At 40.8% G+C, this 21,559-nt stretch overlaps 2 protein-coding genes and 1 long non-coding RNA gene across 6 annotated transcripts in view; 2 read left to right on the top strand and 1 right to left on the bottom strand.

The window, feature by feature from the left end:
* Positions 1-2,516: 2,516 nt before the first annotated feature.
* LOC118279305 (uncharacterized) lies at positions 2,517-21,407 on the bottom strand. Of its 4 annotated transcripts, XR_007705943.1 has the most exons (14): positions 21,228-21,407; positions 20,744-20,793; positions 18,054-18,212; positions 17,529-17,648; positions 17,032-17,169; positions 16,651-16,719; positions 15,800-15,996; positions 14,088-14,290; positions 7,652-7,883; positions 7,102-7,251; positions 6,394-6,471; positions 5,647-5,770; positions 3,279-4,869; positions 2,517-3,240 (listed from the first exon to the last, which is right to left on the bottom strand). XR_007705943.1 is itself a non-coding variant. In XM_050698391.1 (13 exons), the coding sequence occupies exons 1-13, from the start codon at positions 21,390-21,392 to the stop codon at positions 4,701-4,703; spliced, it is 1,854 nt and encodes a 617-aa protein (XP_050554348.1). In that variant the 5' UTR covers positions 21,393-21,407; the 3' UTR covers positions 2,517-4,700. The 4 variants fall into 4 exon arrangements, 3 of the variants coding, with proteins under 3 accessions (XP_050554348.1, XP_050554350.1, XP_050554349.1); XM_050698391.1 differs by having other exon boundaries at positions 2,517-4,869; XM_050698393.1 differs by lacking the exon at positions 21,228-21,407 and adding an exon at positions 20,970-21,204 and having other exon boundaries at positions 2,517-4,869.
* LOC126911407 (uncharacterized) overlaps positions 8,009-21,559 on the top strand; it is a 108,123-nt gene continuing 94,572 nt past the window's right edge. The window contains exons 1-2 of the long non-coding RNA XR_007705960.1: positions 8,009-8,807; positions 14,787-14,979. This is a non-coding gene — a long non-coding RNA (uncharacterized LOC126911407). The remainder of the gene's footprint in view (positions 8,808-14,786; positions 14,980-21,559) is intronic.
* Positions 9,501-11,194, top strand: LOC118268084 (uncharacterized). The gene is made up of 2 exons (XM_035582343.2): positions 9,501-10,676; positions 11,045-11,194. Exons 1-2 carry the CDS (start codon positions 9,714-9,716, stop codon positions 11,048-11,050), a joined length of 969 nt encoding a protein of 322 aa, XP_035438236.1. The 5' UTR covers positions 9,501-9,713; the 3' UTR covers positions 11,051-11,194.

Here is a 21,559-nt window from a genome sequence, read left to right as displayed (position 1 = left end):
AAACGTTTGCAGCGTGCACAGCGTGGTCTAACACGTTTAGAAGTCGCGCTACTACTATCTATGTTCGAACTAGAGTCGGACGTGGTCGTTTGTGGGTTAAAATTTTTCAACGTAGCCGTTTGCGGGTTAATATTTTTACCGGTCGAGGTTGAAGGGTTATCTTTATTACGTAAATTCGTGTTCGCGGTATTATTGTTAGACGATGTACTAGATTGGTTCGCTTCGCCCAGCGTCTCCTCTACGTACCTAGCTCTCTCAAGCAGACAGTCGACACTACTTACGCTATCACGCGGAACACGTTTGCGGATTCTACGGTGTAACAGGCCATACACTATATCGAGTTGCATTTGTTCTGGTAAAGGATATGGTAACCGCGAAATGTTAGCACGCACACGCGAAATATATACGTCGGCACTTTCACTTTGTTGTTCTGTCGCGAATATGTCGCGTAAGACCCTGTGGGCTGGGCGCGCCGCGCCGTACATGAAGCGCAGCCGGCGTAACGCGTCGTCCCAGCTCTCCACCGTAGGTCGCACTCCTCGCCACCACACGGCGGCGTCTCCGGTCAGCAGCATCGGCAGTCCTCGTAACGCGTGGTCGTCTGAGACGCCTGCGCACTCCTTGTATACGAGCACGCTCTCGATGAATGCTTCCACGACGTCGGCGTTGCAGGCGGCTCCATCGAACCGAGCCGTGCACCGGGTGAAGTTGCTCTGCGCAGTGTGCACCGCGTGCACTTCTGCAGCAGGAGGTTGAGTCGACCCCCTCATCACGCTGGCCAGGATCCTAGATAGCTGGTCTTCTGACATTGTGATTATATTCGTATCGCGTCGGTCCGTTGTGGTAGGTGACGCCGCCGCCATGTTGTCGTCCGCGGCGGTTCCCGCCACTCGCGTATCCGTGAACTCTTCGTCACTATCACTACTGCGGTTCTCGATGGCCGTCTGTCCGCGTGTTTTCGGCATCTTCTCGAGACACGACGGTTACAGCCTCGGTACAGTAGGTACACAACAGACTTCAACAGAGCGTGGAATACGTTCGCACTCGCGTAGGTACTTTGAGCACGAGCCACGAGTTGGGCGCAATTTTTATAATGAATGTACAAAAGTTTATTATATTATAATTACACAGTGACAATCACAATTAGGTAACACACAGACAGCAGTAATATAGTTCAAACAATAATCTAGGTACAAGGTAGGGCGCCGCGCGACGCAGTCGCGCGCGCATGTGCTTTCACTACGGGCGTGTAGGGCCGACTGGCGACGTGAGGAGCGGTGGGAACGCCGCGGCTTGCGTTAGCGCGCGAAGCGCGTAACCGACGCGTCGGATGATATTCTCGTTATAACACAGCACGTAAACGACGCGACGGATGATATTCTCGCTACATTTACATTTATTACCCAACTAAATTAAAAGCATTCACATGTTCTAAATAACACATACGGTCGGGTTAACTCTTTAAATTCTTCGTATAAAACAACAAAGTGTCAAATTTATTTCGATTTACCCACATTTGGGTTGATATTTTTGAATGAAAATTGAAAATGTATTTTAAGACATGTATACACTATCGCAATTGAATACTATGTTGTAGAAACGTTTTTAAATCTAGATAAATTAGCTCTGGCTAAATAAATTAGGCTGAAATATTCTAAAATTTATATTCACAAATCAAATTAACGGTCCCATTAAAAATTGTTAGACCATAGACAAATATATTACTCCTCAAAGAAATGAAACAAACTGGGCATTTTCTTCAATTCAATACAATAAAATATAAAAAGTATTTAGGTATGCTATTGTTAATAGATTTGATGATTTAAATCTAATTTCACATTAATAAGTATGCAATTTGACGCAACAAAACGAGAACATTTTTGTTCGCTTTTGTTTTTTTTAAACAGTATTGAATTTGACTAATTAAAAATACCCTATTTCCGCAAGTCAATGCACATTGCACAGTACAATGCAATACTGTATCCTGTCTTTGATAAATGATAGTTAGATTAGAAATTGTATTAATATGATTGTTAATATATTTTCTCATTCGAACAAATACAAATGTATAACGAAGTCCAATGTAAATAGTTCATAAAATAATAGTTCATAAAGTAAATAGAAATTGAGAAGTAAATATTTCATTCACTCCGTTTTACATACAACTGTTTTGGACTTGTTAACTAGGTAGGTCAATGAACTCATCGAAAAGCGCGGGAATCGGGAACTGCTGGGTTCAGTTTGTTGTCTAACGTCAGAAAGTTCTTATAGAGAAACATTAACTGTAAAATTCATCAGGTAATGGGAAATACCACCCAATCTTGCTGATTTAACGTATGTTTTCGGGGCTGGGGTTGGAGTGAGCGCACAAAGCACAGCTTACCTAGGTACTTTAATCAAATTGTTTAAGATAGGTTTTAATGGTTTTCATGTTGGAATTTGGACCAACGTTACTAAATTGTAGCGAATGAAACTGCAAGTATAAAGCTAATTAGTAGGTAAAATAAAAGCACACATAAATATGGTATCGTTTATTTCATTACAGGAAGATAAATAGTCTTTTTAACGCACAACAACGTTGCTAAATAACAATACTTTCTACGCGTTGTATAAATAAACTGTTACACCAATGTAATTCTAAACTAGAGGTATATACATATTGACAAGACTTGGGCCGAGGCGCTTAGGCCTGTACATTGCATACACTGAGGTATCTACTACATACTATACATTTATAGTCACATGAACTCATTCTGACTTCTGTCAAGTACGTTATTGCTTCTTACCTATTCATTAACTAAATAAATTATAGTTGCAATCCTTTATTTACTTGCAAACCTAACCGTTGGCCAGAACATTGAGGAAATATTACGGTGTCACTGCTTCCCTGTGTAAGATGTACCGTATATAGAACAATATTCAATCATCTCGGTACCAATACAACTAGGCACAACATTCCAGTCTAATATTGTCTTACATTAGTCGTATATCTATTTTAAATATTCATATAACCAACATAAAGTATTGCTTAATATACCAACAATGAAATAACTATAACAAAGATAAAATGAAATAGTTGTCAACATAATAATTATGATTCCAGACTATACACATTAAGAACTACACACTATACTTAGCTGTACATCAACGCACGGCCGTGGGATCAGAGGCCTTAGTCTGCTATTACAATTGTGTCAGAATGGTCGATCATTGAGCAGTGCAAGAGGGAAGGAGCTATACCTCCTATATATCCTCCTATAGCTCCTAGGTTGTATAACAACCTACATAGCTCCGTCCCTCTTGTACCAAACAAAGGTCGAACATTCTGACACAATAATTGTAACTAGTGGTCGCCTAGTGGTTGAAATTCAACCATATACAATACCACTTAACATACGTTCAAGGATAATTTTTATTTAACTCAAACTCAAACAAACTCTTTTATTATCATATGAGACGTCAATATCATCGCAATGTCTATCGATTTTGACGTTTTGTCAAATACGATCAGATACTATGCATGTGTGTGTAATGTTTTATTTATTGATTTAATGTACTTTATAAGCATTATTTTTGAAAAATATTAGCGTCCCGCACTTCTCCTACACATAAACTATAAGTGTACCAAATTTTATGCTCCCTACGTCCGCGCAATTATCGTAAAAAGCGGTCCAAAGTTTTTGCATCACGTATTAATATATAGATAGCAGACTAAGGCCCCTGGTGTTTGCTTATAGTCTGCAGTCACTGCTGCGGCTTCAGAGGCCTAAGGCCATGATGTACTTAATAACAAAATTATTCTTAAAATAGTATAAGAAACATGCTTGTTCGTTACCATAGTATATCAAATACTATACTATACACTGCCTGTTGTATAGAAATAAGGACGTTTCTTTAGCCTTCTATTCGGGTTTTACCATAATTTTAATAAATAGTTCCTGTTTACAAACATTGGAAACATCGCCATTGTTACAGTCAGCCAAAGCATTTAGTATGCAGGTAAGAAAATAAAGACTTATTCAGCACAGATATGAACAAAATATTGTTAGACTAACTAACCCTTTATAAGGCAAAGGGAATATTTTTACCACCATGTTTACTTCAACGAAAAGTTCAGTGAATATTACAAAAAGCATATTTTAATAAACCACAACAAGTTTTACTTTAACCTGGTCAGTTATTTATGCCTTATAAAGGACTAAACAGTATTAATTAATGAAGCCACATCTATTGTAACCAGATGGGGCCCAGCAGGGCTGATGCCTGATCCGGAGCTGCGGACTACCTAGCGGGTTTACCGGAGCTCCGGCTCGAAAAGCAGGAGAAGGAACGGGGTGGTTTTTAGTCAGTAAGAGTCTGACACTCCTTCTCGCCTCGCCCAAGGCGGGAAAAGTCATTGGATGATTTTCCCCCTCAAAAAAAAAAAAAAAAATCTATTGTAACCAATCAATGGTCACTCCATACTGAATAATTCTTTATTTTTTTTATTGTAACTTTCGTGAGACCGATGCCAGTAGCAGCGCGACAATCGCCGCGTCGTGTGTCGCGGAACGCTGCTCATGAATATGAGCCTCTAGCATGGCTTGAAACTAGTCGAGTTACTCGTCAAAACAATACGTGAGTAAGCCGATAACATAATAATTAATTCTTTATTTTGTTGTCTGTGTACTAAATGAGTTGGTTGATTACATTATAGTGGTCTATACAGCGAGTTGTTGGCAGTGATCGGCCAGGGTCCTGATCCCGGTGGGGGCGGCGACCCTGGTGTTGTCCCCGGTGACGGCGGGGTTGATGTGCGCGTTGTGTAGCTCCGCCACCTGCGTGGAGCACGCCGCCGCGGGGTCGCCCGACCCCGTCAGACTGCCTAACCTGTACACACAAATATATCTATGTACATATATAAAAATCAATGCTGTTCGTTAGTCTCGCCATAACTCGAGAACGGCTGGATCAATTAGGCAAATTTTGGTTTTGAATTATTTGTAAAAATCCAGTCCACGTTTAAAAGGTAAGAAAAAAATGTTTGACGCAGTACGAAGTTTGTCGGGTCAGCTAGTTCATTGATATAAAATAACTAAAGTAGAAAAATAATGTTTATTTATGCAGTGACGTACAAAAATATTACACTAATATTATAAATGTGAAAGTTTGTTTGTTTGAATGTTTGTCCCTCAATCACGGTGCAATTACTGTACGGATTTTGATGAAATTTGGTATACAGGCAGGGTGTGAGGTGACTTGGGTGATTTTTATTGTACGGAATCGCGGCGGGAAAAATAATAACTTCATGCCTTTTAATCCCATTAGTACATACGTAGAACGTAACATACACTTTTGACCATGTATGAATGTCATGTAATATGAGGCGCGCCTACAGCCATATACCGGGCACAATTCCAGACTGTTATATGTATTACTAAGTTTTTTACCAATAACAATTTACCCTATCGGTAATCGAACTTGAAGTCCCTTGCTTGTACTTGTGTGAACACAAGGAATAGTCAGTTTGGGGGAGAGAATCGAAGCCGCTACAACCTTGCTGGTAGTTGCACTGATATTATGTTATGGAAGTATTAGTAAACACACTAACGACACAGAAGACAATCTCAGTCAGACAATGTTTTAATGTAATAAAGGTATACAGACCAGAATTCGTTCCCGGGATGCGCGTTCCCGTCCCACGGGTACGTCAACACGAGCAGTTTGCCCGCGTCCGCGCCGACCAACTTGGACGACGGCTCGCGGGACTTTATCGTCACGTTGATGCCGCCTGCAACGTACACAAGTCATTATATTATCACACACACACACACAACATCACGCCTTTTATCCCCGAAGGGGTAGGCAGAGGTGTACATTACAGCACGTAATGCCGCTATACAATGTATACCCGCTTTTCACCATTTTTTTATGTTAAAGTCACACACAATTCCAGACTCCGTGCTACTACTGAGAAATTTTCGAAAATCCGAAAAAAAAACCAGTAATACTTTGCCCGACCCGGGAATCGAACCCGGGACCCATTGTCCAGCAGTCACACTTGCGACCACTTGGCCAATGAGGCAGTAATTATATTATCGTATTTTATTTTATACTCGTTAATAGTAATACTGCGATGCTTCGCTCAGGTGCTAATTCTATGTTCCCGTTGACTGTGTAGAATTTATCTTTCAAACAAATATCCTAATGCAAAAAAAAAATTATCCAAATTGGTCGAGCAGTTTAGGAGTTTTGTGCTTACAAAAAACAAACAGAATTAAATGTGACACAACATATGCTGCTGGTTACGCTATGAGTTATAATTTAAGAGCCTATTGCCATACACTGACTTATAGCAGTAATTTTATCAATGTGGCAAACATAATTTATAGTAAGACTAGGACTAGGACTCACCATTTGGATGTTTCTTGTTCTCGAAGAATGTTTTGTACTCGGCTGTCTTACTCGAGCCCGTGGCGTTTGAGAACATCGCTGTGGAAGTAGCAGTAGTAATAATAATTGTAAATAATGTTGTAACATCTTCGTAGCATAGTTACATAGCACATCTCTAACGGAAATGAGAATAGCAGGTCTAGTGAGAAGCACTAAGTACTAGGATAGCAGTAGTGATAAGTTCTGATCCGGAACTGCGGACTACCTAGCGGGTTTACCGGGGCTCCGGCTCGAAAAGCAAGAGTAGAAACGGGGTGGTTTTTTGTCAGTAAGAGTCTGACACTCCCTCTCGCCTCGCCTAGGGCGGGAGAAGTTTCATGGTAGATATCCCACCCATTCGCACGAAGCTCTTCGCTTCAAGCTTCCTTGTGCGAACTGATAGGGAGTGGAACTTCTTGCCGGAGTCTGTTTCCTGATGGGAATAACCTGGGTGTCTATAGCATCTATATATTTTGCTTCATCATCCTTAGCATCAGGCGAGATAGAGGCCAAACGTGGACCCATTAAATGTAAAAAAAGTCATTGGATGATTTTCCCCGTTTAAATAAATGGCTGTGACATACGGACGGACAGTCAGACAGACAGACAGACATGACGAATCTATAAGGGTTCCGTTTTTTGCCATTTGGCTACGGAACCCTAAAAAGTAGTGGTAAGTAGTTAGAGTACCGAGTATGGTGTCGCTGGGCGTGATGTACGCGAAGTTGACGTCGGCGACGTGTGTGAGGCCGGGGCCCCGCAGCAGGTGCCGCAGCCGCGCCAGCACCGACAGCACGTACACGTCCACCTGGTGCTTCGAGATCTTCCACACGCCCAGACCTGCACGGTATTGAGTCATATTATACAAGGAAATTTTATGCATACAAAGGGACACAGGGCCAAAGAAAGTTACTTTGGTTTATACTATGTAGTGATTAAAGATTTAGATTTTAGATTTCAGCCATGATCGTCCCACTGCAGGACAAAGGCTTCCCTACCTTCCTTCCACTCCTCTCGGTTTAAAGCTTTTTGCGATTAAAAAATAATTCAAATTCTTTCTTTGCAGACTATAATCTATTACTACTGTAACTAAACCTTCCAATCCTTAAGAATCACACTACCCTAGAGAGATAACCATGAAATATTTCTCCTAGACTTTGAAGTTCAACACATTCGTAAGCAGATTTATACACACAGACAAATTCATTACACATTTTTTACAATACACAGGTATACTAACCGCAACCAATAACATTAACATAAGCCATTTTGTTCTCGAGCTGGGCGCGGTGGTCGGCCTCAATGAAGACGGTGTCTGCGATGACGGCGAGGCGCTTGTAGTAGACCTCGTTGTCGAAGACGTGGTGCGGCCGCGACAGCTGCACGTAGCGGTCCGTGTACTTCTTCTGCGCGTCCTTCGTGTTGCTCACGCTGATGTAGCCTGTTAGTTCCTCGTACGTGTAGCTGTGGACCTGTACAGTAAAGGAAGTTAGTTGTGTTATACAGTTATGAATGTAATTTATAGTAGTTATGATTTTAATTGTTTTTTAAGTCTCAATACTGTATCAAATCTGGGGAGGAACGAGACAACCCCAACACAAGTGTTATCTAGACACACGGCAGTGTGTCCGCCAAGTTCGAGCAAAAAAACCGACACACCGGCCGTGGGTTATATTACACGAACCATTTCGGGCCAAGTTCGACCCACCTATAACTCAAAATCTATTTTATCTACGCATATGAAATTTCTAGTATCTGTCGAGATCTACTTACTTATCTAAAATACAAAATTTCATTAATGTACCTATTGTAGGTCTTGAGATATTGACGTCAGAAAATCGCTATTTTTACTATACACTCACTGACTGACTCACTCACTCATCAAAAACCTAGACCACTTCCAATGGTCGTATTGACTTGAAATTTGGCATGGAGGTAGGTCTTTAGGTCAAGGTAAAGGAAAAAATCTGAAAATGGCCAAGTGTGAGTCGGTTTTAAAAATAATGAAGGTGTAAATTCATACCCCTAAGGAACTAAAACAAAAAAAATATCTATATCTTCCAATGGTCGTACCGACCTAAAATTCTTTACGAAGGTTTGTATTTAGTCAAAGTAAAGTAAAATAAGAAAAAAAGAAAATAAACCTTACAAAAATAAATGAAATCCCACCCAAAACATAAATGTGAAAGGCTGCCAAGTTCGATAATATTGGAATGCTTCGCCTATAAAAGAAGTGAGATCTAAATAAGTACCAAGTTCCATACAAAGACCTCAGTTAAAAATGATATAACTTGGCAAGTTTTAATAGAAAATTATATACTTGACTCATTGCTTTTAGTAGGTTTATAACAAAGTGTGTGAAAACTTGCCAACTTGTTATATCATTTTTAACTGAGGTCTTTGTATGGAACTTGGTACTTATTTAGATCTCACTTCTTTTATAGGCGAAGCATTCCAATATTATCGAACTTGGCAGCCTTTCACATTTATGTTTTGGGTGGGATTAACTACTTACACGGGCTGTTTTGAGCACTTGAGTTATGTAAATTTAAGAGACTAAATATTTTTTTTTAATTGTTTATTTATTTTCGGGATTTAAAAGTTACATAATCCGGGTTTAGCTTTAGTTGAATGGAGATTGTCCTATCTGCTTTCAGGGCTCGCAGTATCGTTATACCAGATTCCACACAACAATAACCTCAGTGATTTTAGCAGTATATTTCCCATTCTAGTGAGATTTCAGGGATAAAAACTGCTCCGTGTGCATTGTCGGATTTGACAAACTATCTTTGCACCTTCTATCCAAAACATAGTTTAGGTGTGAAGAAACACTAAGACAATTAGACAAGACGCGGCGTGAAAGATTTAAATCATATAAAAATAAGTCGGGGTTTCTTTCCTGACGCTATATCTCCAGAATGTACGAACCGATTTTCATGGTTTTGCACTCGTTGGAAAGGTCTCGGGCTCCGTGAGTTTTAATGTAAAGAAAATTCAGGAAATGAAGGAAAACTGGGAATGTCATTGGTGGCGAAACGGAGTTCGCCGTTTTACCTACGTGGTTTGCTATAACCACCATCCATACTACCAAAGGGTACTGTAGTGTAAGCGCATAATCTGTGTACAACATCAGTTGTCTATGTCAGTTGTCAACGTGAATTGTCAATGGCAGTTTTCAATTATACCGAGCTACAAATGGGCTGTGTGTTTTATTGTGAGCTTCCCCAGTACTAAATACTATAGTGGCGACGAGGACAATTAGTTACGGTTTTGCGTGCGCATTCAATCTACAGTGTGTCACAATGTCGATTGGTAAAATCAAAGAGTTCGACATGCGGTCGGGGTTATGGACGTCTTATATGGACAGACTTGAGATGTACTTCAAGGTGAACAAGGTCTCGGACGAAATGAAGTTACCGACGATGATTGCTAGTATGGGGGATGAAGCTTACGAGTTGCTGGTTAATCTCGCTAGTCCAAACAAGCCTTCGGAATTATCTTTCGTACAAGCTGGTGATTTGATGCAACAACACTTACAACCGCCGCCATCTTCGTTAGCGGAAAGATACCGATTTCGACAGAAACGGCAAGGTGCTACGGAGGATGTGGCCACATACGTAGCGGAACTGAAGAAATTGTCGCGGAATTGTAAGTTCAACACCAATTTGAACGAAAACTTACGCGACCAATTTATCTGCGGGCTGCGCAGTGACGTCATTCGGCAGCGGTTATTCGCTGAAAATGACACCATAAATTTTGCGGAGGCGGTCAAGTTGGCGTGTTCGTTAGAAGCAGCGGAGAGGGACGCAGCTGTGGTTGAGGGGAAAGGAGCATCAGAGGCGAGGAGTACGTGCTCGGTCCATGCGCTAGAAAAGTGCGCGGGGCGTGTCGGACAAGGACGCGGGCGCAGAGTTGGCGGAGCGGGACCGGTAGCACCGACAGCTAGAGGCCGCACGCGGCCGGTCAATGTCAGGATGACGGGCTCAGCCGGGTCGGTGAACGCAGGCTGCGCAGCATGCGGGGCGGCGAATCACGATTTTGACAGGTGCCGCTATCGGAACTTTGTGTGCAGCAAATGTCAAAATGTGGGTCACTTGCGGCGGGTGTGTCCTGAGTGGAAAGGTCGAAGGTCGCAGGAAAACAATGACGGTCAAGAAAAAGCGATTAGGCGCGGATTTCATTTCGGAGATCTCGACTACGGGACCAGTGATGAAGAAGGGGTTATCGAAGATCTAAATCTCATGGCATTAAATAATTATAAGGCGGTGAGTTTACCCATTCTTATAGATAACATTCCAATTGTAATGGAGATAGACACTGGCACAGCCATTTCGTGTATAAATAAAAATGTATATGATTTGTATTTTGACCATTTGCCTATTAAAAATGATAATACTATCCTAAAATTTTATGATGGCTCGAAAATAAAGCCCTTGGGTATAATTAAACCGTCAGTGTGTTATGATGCCATAGAAAAACAATTAGAATTATTTGTCATTGAGAATGGTACCACATCTTTGATTGGGAGACAGTGGTTGGCAGAATTACAAATAGATATTCCAAAGTTTCAGTGTAATTTTATCAGGAAGGATGACAAACAAATTGATATTGTGTTGTGTAAATTACTTGACAGGTATAAAGAACTGTTCAGTGGAGGGCTGGGACGGTACAGGGGGGGCAAGGCAACACTGCGGGTGCGTGAGGGCGCGGAACCCGTATTTCACCGAGCACGGCCCCTGCCGTATGCACTCCGTGAGCGCGTCGACGCTGAGCTCGATGCGATGCTGCGCGCCGGCGTCATCGAGCCGGTGGACTGCTCGGACTGGGCTTCTCCACTGGTGCCTGTTAATAAGGCTGACGGTACGTTACGTATTTGTGCGGACTACAAGTCTACTTTAAACCCCGTTTTGCTGGTCGATCGTTACCCACTTCCTAGAATTGATGATGTTTTGGTAGGGTTAAATGGAGCTCAATATTTAAGCAAAATAGATTTATCTAATGCTTACAATCAGATTGTGTTGGATGATTCCAAAAAGTTTACTGTCATTAACACACACCGAGGGTTATTTCGATACAATAGGTTAGTATACGGCTTAGCATCTAGCGTAGGAATTTTCCAACGCATTATGACAAATTTATTTCAGGGCATTCCGCATGTGCAAGCGTTTCTTGATGACATCATCATAGGAGGTCAGACTAGAACGGAGCATTTACAGGCCCTTGAGGCTGTTTTGAAGCGTTTAGCTGACAACGGATTAAAGTTAAGGAAGGATAAATGTGTTTTCTTGGTAGACAATGTTAAATATTTGGGGTATGTGATATCAAAAGATGGAATTAAAGCGGATACTTCTAAGATTGATGCTATTCTTAAGATTGAAGCTCCTACCAATGTAACAGAATTACGTTCGTTCCTAGGTATGATTAACTTTTACGCAAGATTTACTAGAAATCTTAGTTCCTTACTAGCTCCTTTGCATAGTTTACTGCGGAAGGAGATTCCATGGAAATGGGACAGTGAGTGCGAGCGCGCATTCGGAGAAGTCAAAAGAGCGTTAGTCAGTAGCGAGGTGTTAGCTCACTACGATCCTAGGAAACCGGTTATCGTGACGTGTGATGCGAGCGCGCGGGGTATTGGAGGGGTATTGGCGCAGCGCGGGGTGCGGGGCGAGCGCCCAGTGGCGTATGCGTCGCGTGCCCTCACTGCTGCGGAGAAAAATTATTCTCAAATACACCGCGAAGCTTTAGCTATTATTTTCTGTGTAAAGAAATTCCATCAATATTTATACGGACGAAAATTTACATTACGCACTGACCATAAACCGTTGGTTTCTATCTTTGGCCCTAATGCCGGGATACCGACTATGACCGCGAGTAGGATGCAGAGGTGGGCCGTCATTTTGTCTGCTTATGACTACGATATAGAATACATTAAAACTAACGAAAACTGTGCGGACGGCCTATCGCGGTTGCCGATCAATACTACTAAACAAGGAAGTGACGTAATTCCGGAACAGACATATTTACACTTTGCACAAGAAGCGTTATTATTGGATAATAAACAAATAAAAACATTTACATTGAAGGATGCCATTCTGAGTAGGGTTTTATCGTTTATACGGGACGGTTGGCCCGAAGTGTGTAGTATAGTAGGTATGCAACCTTATTTTAATAGGAAGTCGGAATTATACGAGGAATTAGGATGTGTTATGTGGGGGCATAGGGTTGTAATTCCTGATGGTTGCCGAGATAAAGTGTTAAAATTAATACATGAGCCGCACATGGGGATAGTTAAATCCAAAGCCATAGCACGTAGCTACGTGTGGTGGCCCGGCATCGACGAGGCGGTGGAGCGCGAGTGCCGCGCGTGCGCCACCTGCGCCCAGCATGCGGACGCGCCCCCCAGCGCATCCCCACGGCTCTGGCCCTGGCCTCACCGCCCATGGACTAGGCTCCATTTAGATTTTATGGGCCCCATCGGAGGTAGATTGTATTTGGTCGTAGTAGACTCCATGTCAAAATGGTTAGAAGTTTTTTTGGTTCCTAATACGTCAGCTCGAAGTACTATTTCTAAGCTTAGTGAACTATGGAGTAGGTTTGGCGTTCCTAGGCAGATAGTGACAGATAACGGTCCACCATTTACAAGTAGTGAATTTGCCACCTCTTTACAGGGTGACGGGGTGGAACACGTATTTACAGCCCCTTATCATCCCGCGTCAAATGGGGCGGCGGAGAACGCAGTCAGGACCCTAAAGAAGGTTATTAAAAAGGCTATAGCTGAGAACAAAAATATAGAATTGACCTTGAATAATTTCTTACTACATTACCGTAATACCGAACATTGTTCTACGGGAGAAAGTCCGGCGATATTACTGATGGGCAGACGTTTAAGGACTAGGTTAGACGCGTTGAAACCAGATAGGGAAGGCAAGGTTCGTGAGTCGCAGCAGCGGCAGGTTAGAGGTAAAGGTGGGGAGAGTAGAGAAGTAGGAGTAGGTGACGATGTTTGGTACCGTCAGTATCTAAAGGCAGAAAAATGGCAACCAGGATCTGTGATTAAGTCAACAGGAACTAATGATTATAAAATTCTTGACGATAAGGGTAACGTTCACCATAGACATCTCGACCAGCTAAAGCGTAGAACGAGGAGTTCGCTTGTAGTCCCCACAGGTACGAGACCGTCTTCCGTGGACCCTCAGACTTTGGAGCCTGATATCCAGGCGGAGATCCCATCTGAGCGGACCGTAGTTCGAGGCGAGCAGCTGGGTGAGCCCGGGGGTAAGATAGGTACCAATACAGAGTCCGTTGAGGATTTAGGCATGCCAATCAGTGAGGACTTTACCACGCCTCCTACCACCCCAGTACCGACCCAGCCACGTCCCGTTCGGAGTTGTCGAGTGGGTAAAACTATAAACTATAAGTATTCTTAAGTTAATCATAATTTGTTAGATATTAAGTAGGTAATAAGTTAGAGAGGGGTAATTGTTGTAATTCTTAATTAAGTGGGGAGGGATGTAGTGTAAGCGCATAATCTGTGTACAACATCAGTTGTCTATGTCAGTTGTCAACGTGAATTGTCAATGGCAGTTTTTAATTATACCGAGCTACAAATGGGCTGTGTGTTTTATTGTGAGCTTCCCCAGTACTAAATACTATACGTACTATTTAAAATTCCGTACCTGGTAGAACTCTGCCCACATCTGCCTCCACATGTGTCTGCCGGAGGCGTTGTTCCGGACGTAGGTGTTCTTGAGCACGTTGAGGCAGGTGGTGGGCGTGACCTCCTCCCCGTAGCCCTGCTCCGGCACGTTCTGCTCCGCAGACACCAGCACGTCCTCGCAGTCCATGCGGAACTCGCGCTGGAAGCGAGGACCTATCGCACCTGGGATAGGGGAGCTGGTTTAGGGGACAGTTGCCCGGAGCTGCGGACTACCTAGCGGGTTTACCGGGGCTCCGGCTCGAAAAGCAGGAGAAGGAACGGGTGGTTTTTAGTCAGTAAGAGTCTGACACTCCCTCTCGCCTCGCCCAAGGTGGGAGAAGTCATTGGATGATATTCCCCCCTCAAAAAAAAAAGGGGGACAGTTGTCAAAACTCAGTTGTAATGTACATTTACTTAGAGAGGACATATTTTAGAGTAAATGTTTGACCCACCCAAAACATAAATGTGAAAGGATGCCAAGTTCGATAATATTGGAATGCTTCGCCTATAAAAGAAGTGAGATCTAAATAAGTACCAAGTTCCATACACAGACCTCTGTTAAAAATGATATAACAAGTTGGCAAGTTTTCACACACTTTGTTATAAACCTACTAAACGCAATGAGTCAAGTATATAATTTTCTATTAAAACTTGCCAAGTTATATCATTTTTAACTGAGGTCTGTGTATGGAACTTGGTACTTATTTAGATCTCACTTCTTTTATAGGCGAAGCATTCCAATATTATCGAACTTGGCAGACTTTCACATTTATGTTTTGGGTGGGATTTCATTTATTTTTGTAAGGTTTATTTTCTTTTTTTCTTATTTTACTTTACTTTGACTAAATACAAACCTTCGTAACGAATTTTAGGTCGGTACGACCATTGGAAGATATAGATAATTTTTTTGTTTTAGTTCCTTAGGAGTATGAATTTACACCTTCATTATTTTTAAAACCGACTCACACTTGGCCATTTTCAGATTTTTTCCTTTACCTTGACCTAAAGACCTACCTCCATGCCAAATTTCAAGTCAATACGACTATTGGAAGTGGTCTAGGTTTTTGATGAGTGAGTCAGTCAGTGAGTGTATAGTAAAAATAGCGATTTTCTGACGTCAATATCTCAAGATCTACAATAGGTACATTAATGAAATTTTGTATTTTAGATAAGTAAGTAGATCTCGATAGATACTAGAAATTTCATATGCGTAGATAAAATAGATTTTGAGTTATAGGTGGGTCGAACTTGGCCCGAAATGGTTCGTGTAATATAACCCACGGCCGGTGTGTCGGTTTTTTTGCTCGAACTTGGCGGACACACTGCCGTGTGTCTAGATTGCTTGTCGCAAGACTGCCATGACTGACAATAATAACACGGAATTTGTAATTGAGTCCAGTATTTAACAAAAAGCTTCTGTCATATTAACCAGTTCGTATGACATCAAGGCTTCGTATCACGCGGTCGTGGTAGACAACGCTTGCGTTTTGTGAGTGTGGTTACCGGAGGCCTAATTACCCCCTCCCCAATTCCTCAAAAACCCTTAAATTCCTGCAATCCACTTGTACCGCTTCTGGTTTTATGGATATCTATGGGCGGCGGCGATTGCTTACCATCAGGTGATCCGTCTGCTCCTTTACCAGCTTATATCATAAAAAAAACTAGGAACAACAGCATTTAGCAGACTCTCACCTATAATAACGGCTTCAGTCTCGATATTATCCTCCCTGACGACGCCGGAGTTGCGGCGCTCGCCCGCGTTGATGCACTCCGTGTGGCCGCTCACGTACACCATCGCCGACACCTTCATCTCGTCGTAGCTCAGGCAGTTCTCCAGCAGTAGAGGCGGCTTCTGGTTCATCGTGCCCACACTCTCCCAGCCGTCCGAACTGAAATATACGTTGGCAAAGTTAAACTATTTATACGTGATACAAAGCTTTGTTCTTTGAACAATCTGTACCCTTAGTACGAGTTTGCTTTACGTTTTAAGTAACGAGATGAGAGCGCGTTTGGCGCTCTGATTGGTTGGTTTATTCGAGCCGACGAATCAGAGCGCCGAACGCCCCCTCATTTCCTTGGTTGGTTTATTCGAACCGGCCAATCAGAGCGCCAAACGCGCTCTCGTTTCGTTTACTTTAAACGTAAAGGAAACTCGTACTAAGGGTGTTGGAGGGTCTCCTCCTTCTTTTTGTGATTTCTTTTTAATGCAGAAACATTAAAACTTTTATTGTTTTCATATTGGTCGGCGGAATAACAAATGAAATTATGAACCATGTTGTTGTTGATCACCCCTTCTTTACAAGGGCATGCTGTTGCATAGTGCTCAATAAAGTCTTACTTATTACATGAAGCGTGTTGAAGAATTAATCATGAAAGTTTCTCCAGTGCATTTTCAACCTCATCCTTTTGATATAGAGTTTGAAATTGCTTGATGTACAGGACAAGCAGTGCATGTGAAAAATTGTGCTCAACCAAAACCAGTCTTAGTTGCCATTCTCTTTCTAATGTTAGTTGTTAGTAAAGGACAGAGATAGTTTCCTCACCTACTCGTACGTAAGAGACTGGAGCGTATATTTTTAAGTTCCTTCGGCGACAACCCGTCCATTAATGATCTGCACACAAGTACACACACATAGCTACACCGACACAACACACGCACACCACCACGTTATACACGTTACACACACATCACCCCTTCTTTACTTCACATATACAAGAATCATGGGTGTTACACGAATATCAAGCTTATGTGTGAAGTGAAAGAGTTGAAATTGAAACGAAAACATGAATTTATGTGAAAGGATAACATGCTATGGAATGAACAGTAAAGATTTCGTATGAATGTGACAAAAACTAAGTTATTGTAAAATGAACCATATTGCTTTGTATTTAAGGTGGTATATCGTGTGTTGCGGCGTATTTACCCTTTCTCCCCGGACAGCAGGAGGTAGGAGTCGGCCGCGCCCATGAAGTTGACGGCTCGCTTCTTGAGCAGTCGGTCTATGAACTGGGGAACACTCATGTCCTTGTACAACTCCTTCTCTATACTGCTGCCGTACTCTCTGGAACATACGTAAAATACGCACTTGAATAAATTAGGTGACTGCCTCGTTGGTTGAACGGTCGCAAGTGCGACTACCGAACAAGAGGTCTCGGTTTCGATTTTCGCGTCGGGCAAAGTGTTAGGTACTGGGCTGTTTTCGGTTTTTCGAAACTTTCTCAGTAGTAGCACGGATCCTAGAAAACACAGTATATGGCAATAGGCTCACCCCCTATAACATGGGACTTATAACATACATGGTGATAATTGGGTGTACATTGTATAGCGGCACCAAGTGCCGTACTGTGCACCTCTGTCTACCCCTTCGGGGATAAAAGGCGTGACGTTATTCCATAAAAAACAGATGGGTACTTAACTCACCTCTTGTATATGAGGAAGTGTGTGATGAGAAGTAGCACTCGTTCGTGTATGAGCGGGTATGTGGACACTATGTTTTTCTTCAGTTTGTCTATTGATCGCCGGGCTTTTAGCTTTTCTAATCTGCAAGTCACATCAATATTATATTTAGCTTTATACATCTACTATTTATCTATTTATATCTGGGAAAGATGATCGTAAGAAGTATTGCCTCGTTTTTAGTGCACTGTCTTCAACACCAGTAACGAAACCATATTGTAAACAAATTGCTTACTAGTTGACTACTAGCATTAGTGTTAAACATCTATCACATGAGAAAATTTTACTACAGACCAACAATTTCACAAAAGAATATATTTTAACGTTGAAAAGTCTGCGTTTGGCCACCAACCCGCTTACTGCTAGGACGGCGAAGCGAAGATGTGGCCGAGGATGGAGCACACAGACTTAGAAAGTACCTATTCACTCTGACTTTCCTGATTTTCTACCATTTCTCTGAAGAAACTCAAGTAGCATTGTAGCACTAACCTGACGGTCTGAATGGGGAACGGTATGGGGAAGGCTTTGCTCTTGTTGATGAGTTCCTCGACGTCGTCGCACAGCTGCACGGGCGGCAGGTCCGCGCACTGCCGCAGCAGCTCGTTGGTCTCCTTGCTCATGCTGGGGTAGCACCAGTCCGGCTTGCACCTGGATACACCACCAGATTATATTTAAACTTTCGTTCATTTATTTATTTATTATATTTGTTTATTATTAAATACTAAATTAAAAAAAAAACATTTAAAAATATAAAAAGCAGTAGCCCACCAGTAACGAGAGAAATCCAAGCTACTTGCGGTCAAGGGTCAAGAGAGAGGAATTTCCGGACAATGCGCACCGTGTCCAGGAGTACTGCTTTCTGCATCAGGCTCTTAATCCAACAGTCTAACGTTAGCCTACTTAGGTGTTGGTCAATATTTAAATCACTGTTAATTGTTAACTACTAAACTGCTGAATTGATTTAGATGGATTTTTGTTAAAATCCTAAGTAATGTAAGTATGGTTTAATGTCGACGGTTTTTGCTTTAGATAAATTAAAACTACTTTTACAAATAATTATATTCTTTGAATTTTGAAGAAGAAAAGTTTTTTTTTCTGTTGGTAAGCAATTGCCGTCGCCCATGGACACTTGATACACCAGAGGCGTTACAAGTGCGTTGCCGACCTTTTGGGGGTTGGGAATTTAAAGGTTGTTGGGGAATCGGGGATTTGTAAACTTTTTTATGGATGGGGACGAAGGAAGAAGATTGATTGCGAGCGAACTCGTGTTACAGTAACCCAAGCTGAAGTTGGTAGTGTTAAAGTTAGTTTCTGAAAAAGGTTAATGGTCGAATGAATTTGGATAATATTATTCAATAGAAACAATGGGATGGTCTCTAGTCAACATTGTTTAAAAAGAGTATAAATGTTATTTCCCTTTCCACTATCGTTCATACAACGATTATATCTATACAACTGTTACAATGATATTGCACCATAATTGTGTAGGTGGCATCAATGCAGAGATGGCCAAAATATGGCAACTCTGACTCACACTGACTAACTGTAACGGGTTATCGTTAAATCGAACACAAGCGAAGGTAATCTGATTAAGGAAAACAGTACGTGATTCAAGATGATGAAATATATCCTCAATACTTTCAATCTATCAATACTTTCTCCTACGGAAAGACTACTTCTTCTTTTTTGGATTGATTTATAAATAAGTCCATGAATAAAACGATGATATCCCGTCATTTGAAAGGAACTTCGTCGATAGTTGCGTTCGCGAAAACTTAACGATTTTCATTGCAGTATTTACTGTCCTGTCTAGAGCTTGTGCGCTACTAATAAATACAGTGTGGGCTAATCTTGGTTACTACTTAATGTTCATAAAATGTGGATGCATTATTTGATTTATTTTGCAGTGTAAAGGTAAAGGCATGGTTCATATTAATTCTGCTTACTATTTTAGTGAATAAGAGGGTCAGAGCGTAACGATACACCATACACTACAACATTATGACATCACAGATATCTCGTTCACACAGAGAGAGGTAATAAATCACTGCAAAAACCAGAATCAAAATCTTTTCCTCAAGCATAAGGAAACAAACGTGTTTCCATTCATACAGGTTGATGTTTTGTGCTATATTTTCATTTATTTGAAGTTATAAGGAAAAATATGATTGTTGTAGTAAATACATTTCTTACACACAACTTGTTGGGGTTTCACAAGTTGCAATAACTGTTTCATGAGAATAACTGTTACTACAACTATGTAACAAATATAATGTGCTATGGGAACATTCTTAAGCAATATAATATTAAGACAATAGGAGGCCTTTCTATGGGTATTCTGGGGCATAGTAGTTATCTACATTTCCCCTAAATGGTGAATATTGATGTATAGTACACCTATCCTATATATTAAATGTAACACCTATGCTTCCATAGTTCCAAAGTTATGTTATGAGTTTTCTCTTATGTAATACAGGCTTATTATGTATGGTAACATCACACCTTTTATTTGTTAAAGGGGTCTTATGAATTTATTTATAATAGGATAAGTCTGCCACAACCTTCCAAAGCAGTTACAACGCCTGTAAGCCAGCATCTACAGTAGATACAACTATGACAACACTGGAACACTGAAGTTCTAGGGATATGAATAACTGTCTTGGATCCCACAACGAAATAAATCAGAAGAAAAAGATTACTCTATTTTAAATAAATAGTTTTTATTATACAGCTATTTTAAACATGTTTTTAATTAAATTTTACTGAACTACCTAGATCAAGATCACTGGAGACTGGAGATTGTGGTCAGTTTGTTATCTCTGGGTGTGTTCAATGTTACTAGTCCCTTATTGGGATGAGCAGAGATAGCAGTTAGTCATCAACATTCAATTGATAATATGACATACCCTATAACAATCCCCACATAAATGAAAATGTATTTTGTTTCAAAAGTAAATTATTTGATAGTAAAAATTATGGGTCAAACCTTATCTTGTTGCAATCAATTATTTTATCAATCCAATTATATAATGTAAAAGTAAGTCATACTTATCAGTGTTATCAATTATCATTTAACTTGAGTTTTGTTCATATTATTTTGTTTCTTGCCTCTAGTTATGTTCTACTTAACAAAAATAATATTATTATAGTAACAAAACATTTGTTTTAACTTCACTCACCAGGCATAGCTTTGGAAGTTCCTTGTAATGTCCATCTTTTGACGTTTTGCCTGAAATAATAACAAACCTATAACTTTTGGACTTCAAGATAAAACTTTTTGGGCATTCATAATAAAATTGATCATGTAAAATTACACAATCAAGTAAATACTTATGTCACATTCATGAAATAAATATTTACATTATGCAATTATTACATTCATTGGCCATCGACCTCATTACTCACCAACATTTTGTTTATTTTTCAATTATTAATTGCAATGAGAATGTAATTCTAATAAGGGTAATGGGGAAAATTAAAAATTGTTGGTTTTCAATGGAAATAGTGTAATTATTTAATAATAAAGATTAATAATTCTATAAAGTATCAATAGAGATAGTCTTTGGACCAAAGTTTTAATTCAAATAAATATAAATTAGTGAAATCACTGCACTACTACTTGGTTTCGCACGCAGTTGTTCACTGATTGGAAATGGTACTCACACAGGCCTTATAGGATCGAGTTATAACAACATGTACGGACAAGTTTGCGCTTGCAGGGACCTTATAAACACTACTGATACGCCTCGATTGCTTGAGTTTTATTAAATTGCGGTGAATCACCAAAGCCGACCGACACAGGCATTCCACGAACATTTGTTTTGACATTTACACACTAACATAACATTCATTTACGTATCTATACATAGATAAACAAACACACACATACAAATAATGTATTATATTATGTCAAAGTTTTCGTCTATGGTCAATGGTGGTAAAACAAAACGTGTGTACGTGTGTTTTCTTTTGAGGTGTAAATACTATATATACCT

This window comes from Spodoptera frugiperda, chromosome 14 (assembly GCF_023101765.2).
Source record: "Spodoptera frugiperda isolate SF20-4 chromosome 14, AGI-APGP_CSIRO_Sfru_2.0, whole genome shotgun sequence".
Lineage (NCBI taxonomy): Eukaryota > Metazoa > Arthropoda > Insecta > Lepidoptera > Noctuidae > Spodoptera > Spodoptera frugiperda.
Note: the sequence above shows the minus strand (reverse complement) of the source record. Positions and strands in the feature narration are given on the sequence as shown.

Excerpts from the sequence above, each read along its gene's own strand:
- LOC118268084 (XM_035582343.2), top strand. The coding sequence starts at position 9,714 with ATGTCGATTGGTAAAATCAAAGAGTTCGACATGCGGTCGGGGTTATGG.
- LOC118279305 (XM_050698391.1), bottom strand. The coding sequence starts at position 21,392 with ATGTCAAAACAAATGTTCGTGGAATGCCTGTGTCGGTCGGCTTTGGTG. Across the intron at positions 5,771-6,393 it reads GAACAAGAAACATCCAAATG|GCGGCATCAACGTGACGATA; the intron begins GTGAGTCCTAGT and ends TGTACGTTGCAG. Across the intron at positions 4,870-5,646 it reads CATCCCGGGAACGAATTCTG|GTTAGGCAGTCTGACGGGGT; the intron begins GTCTGTATACCT and ends TTGTGTGTACAG.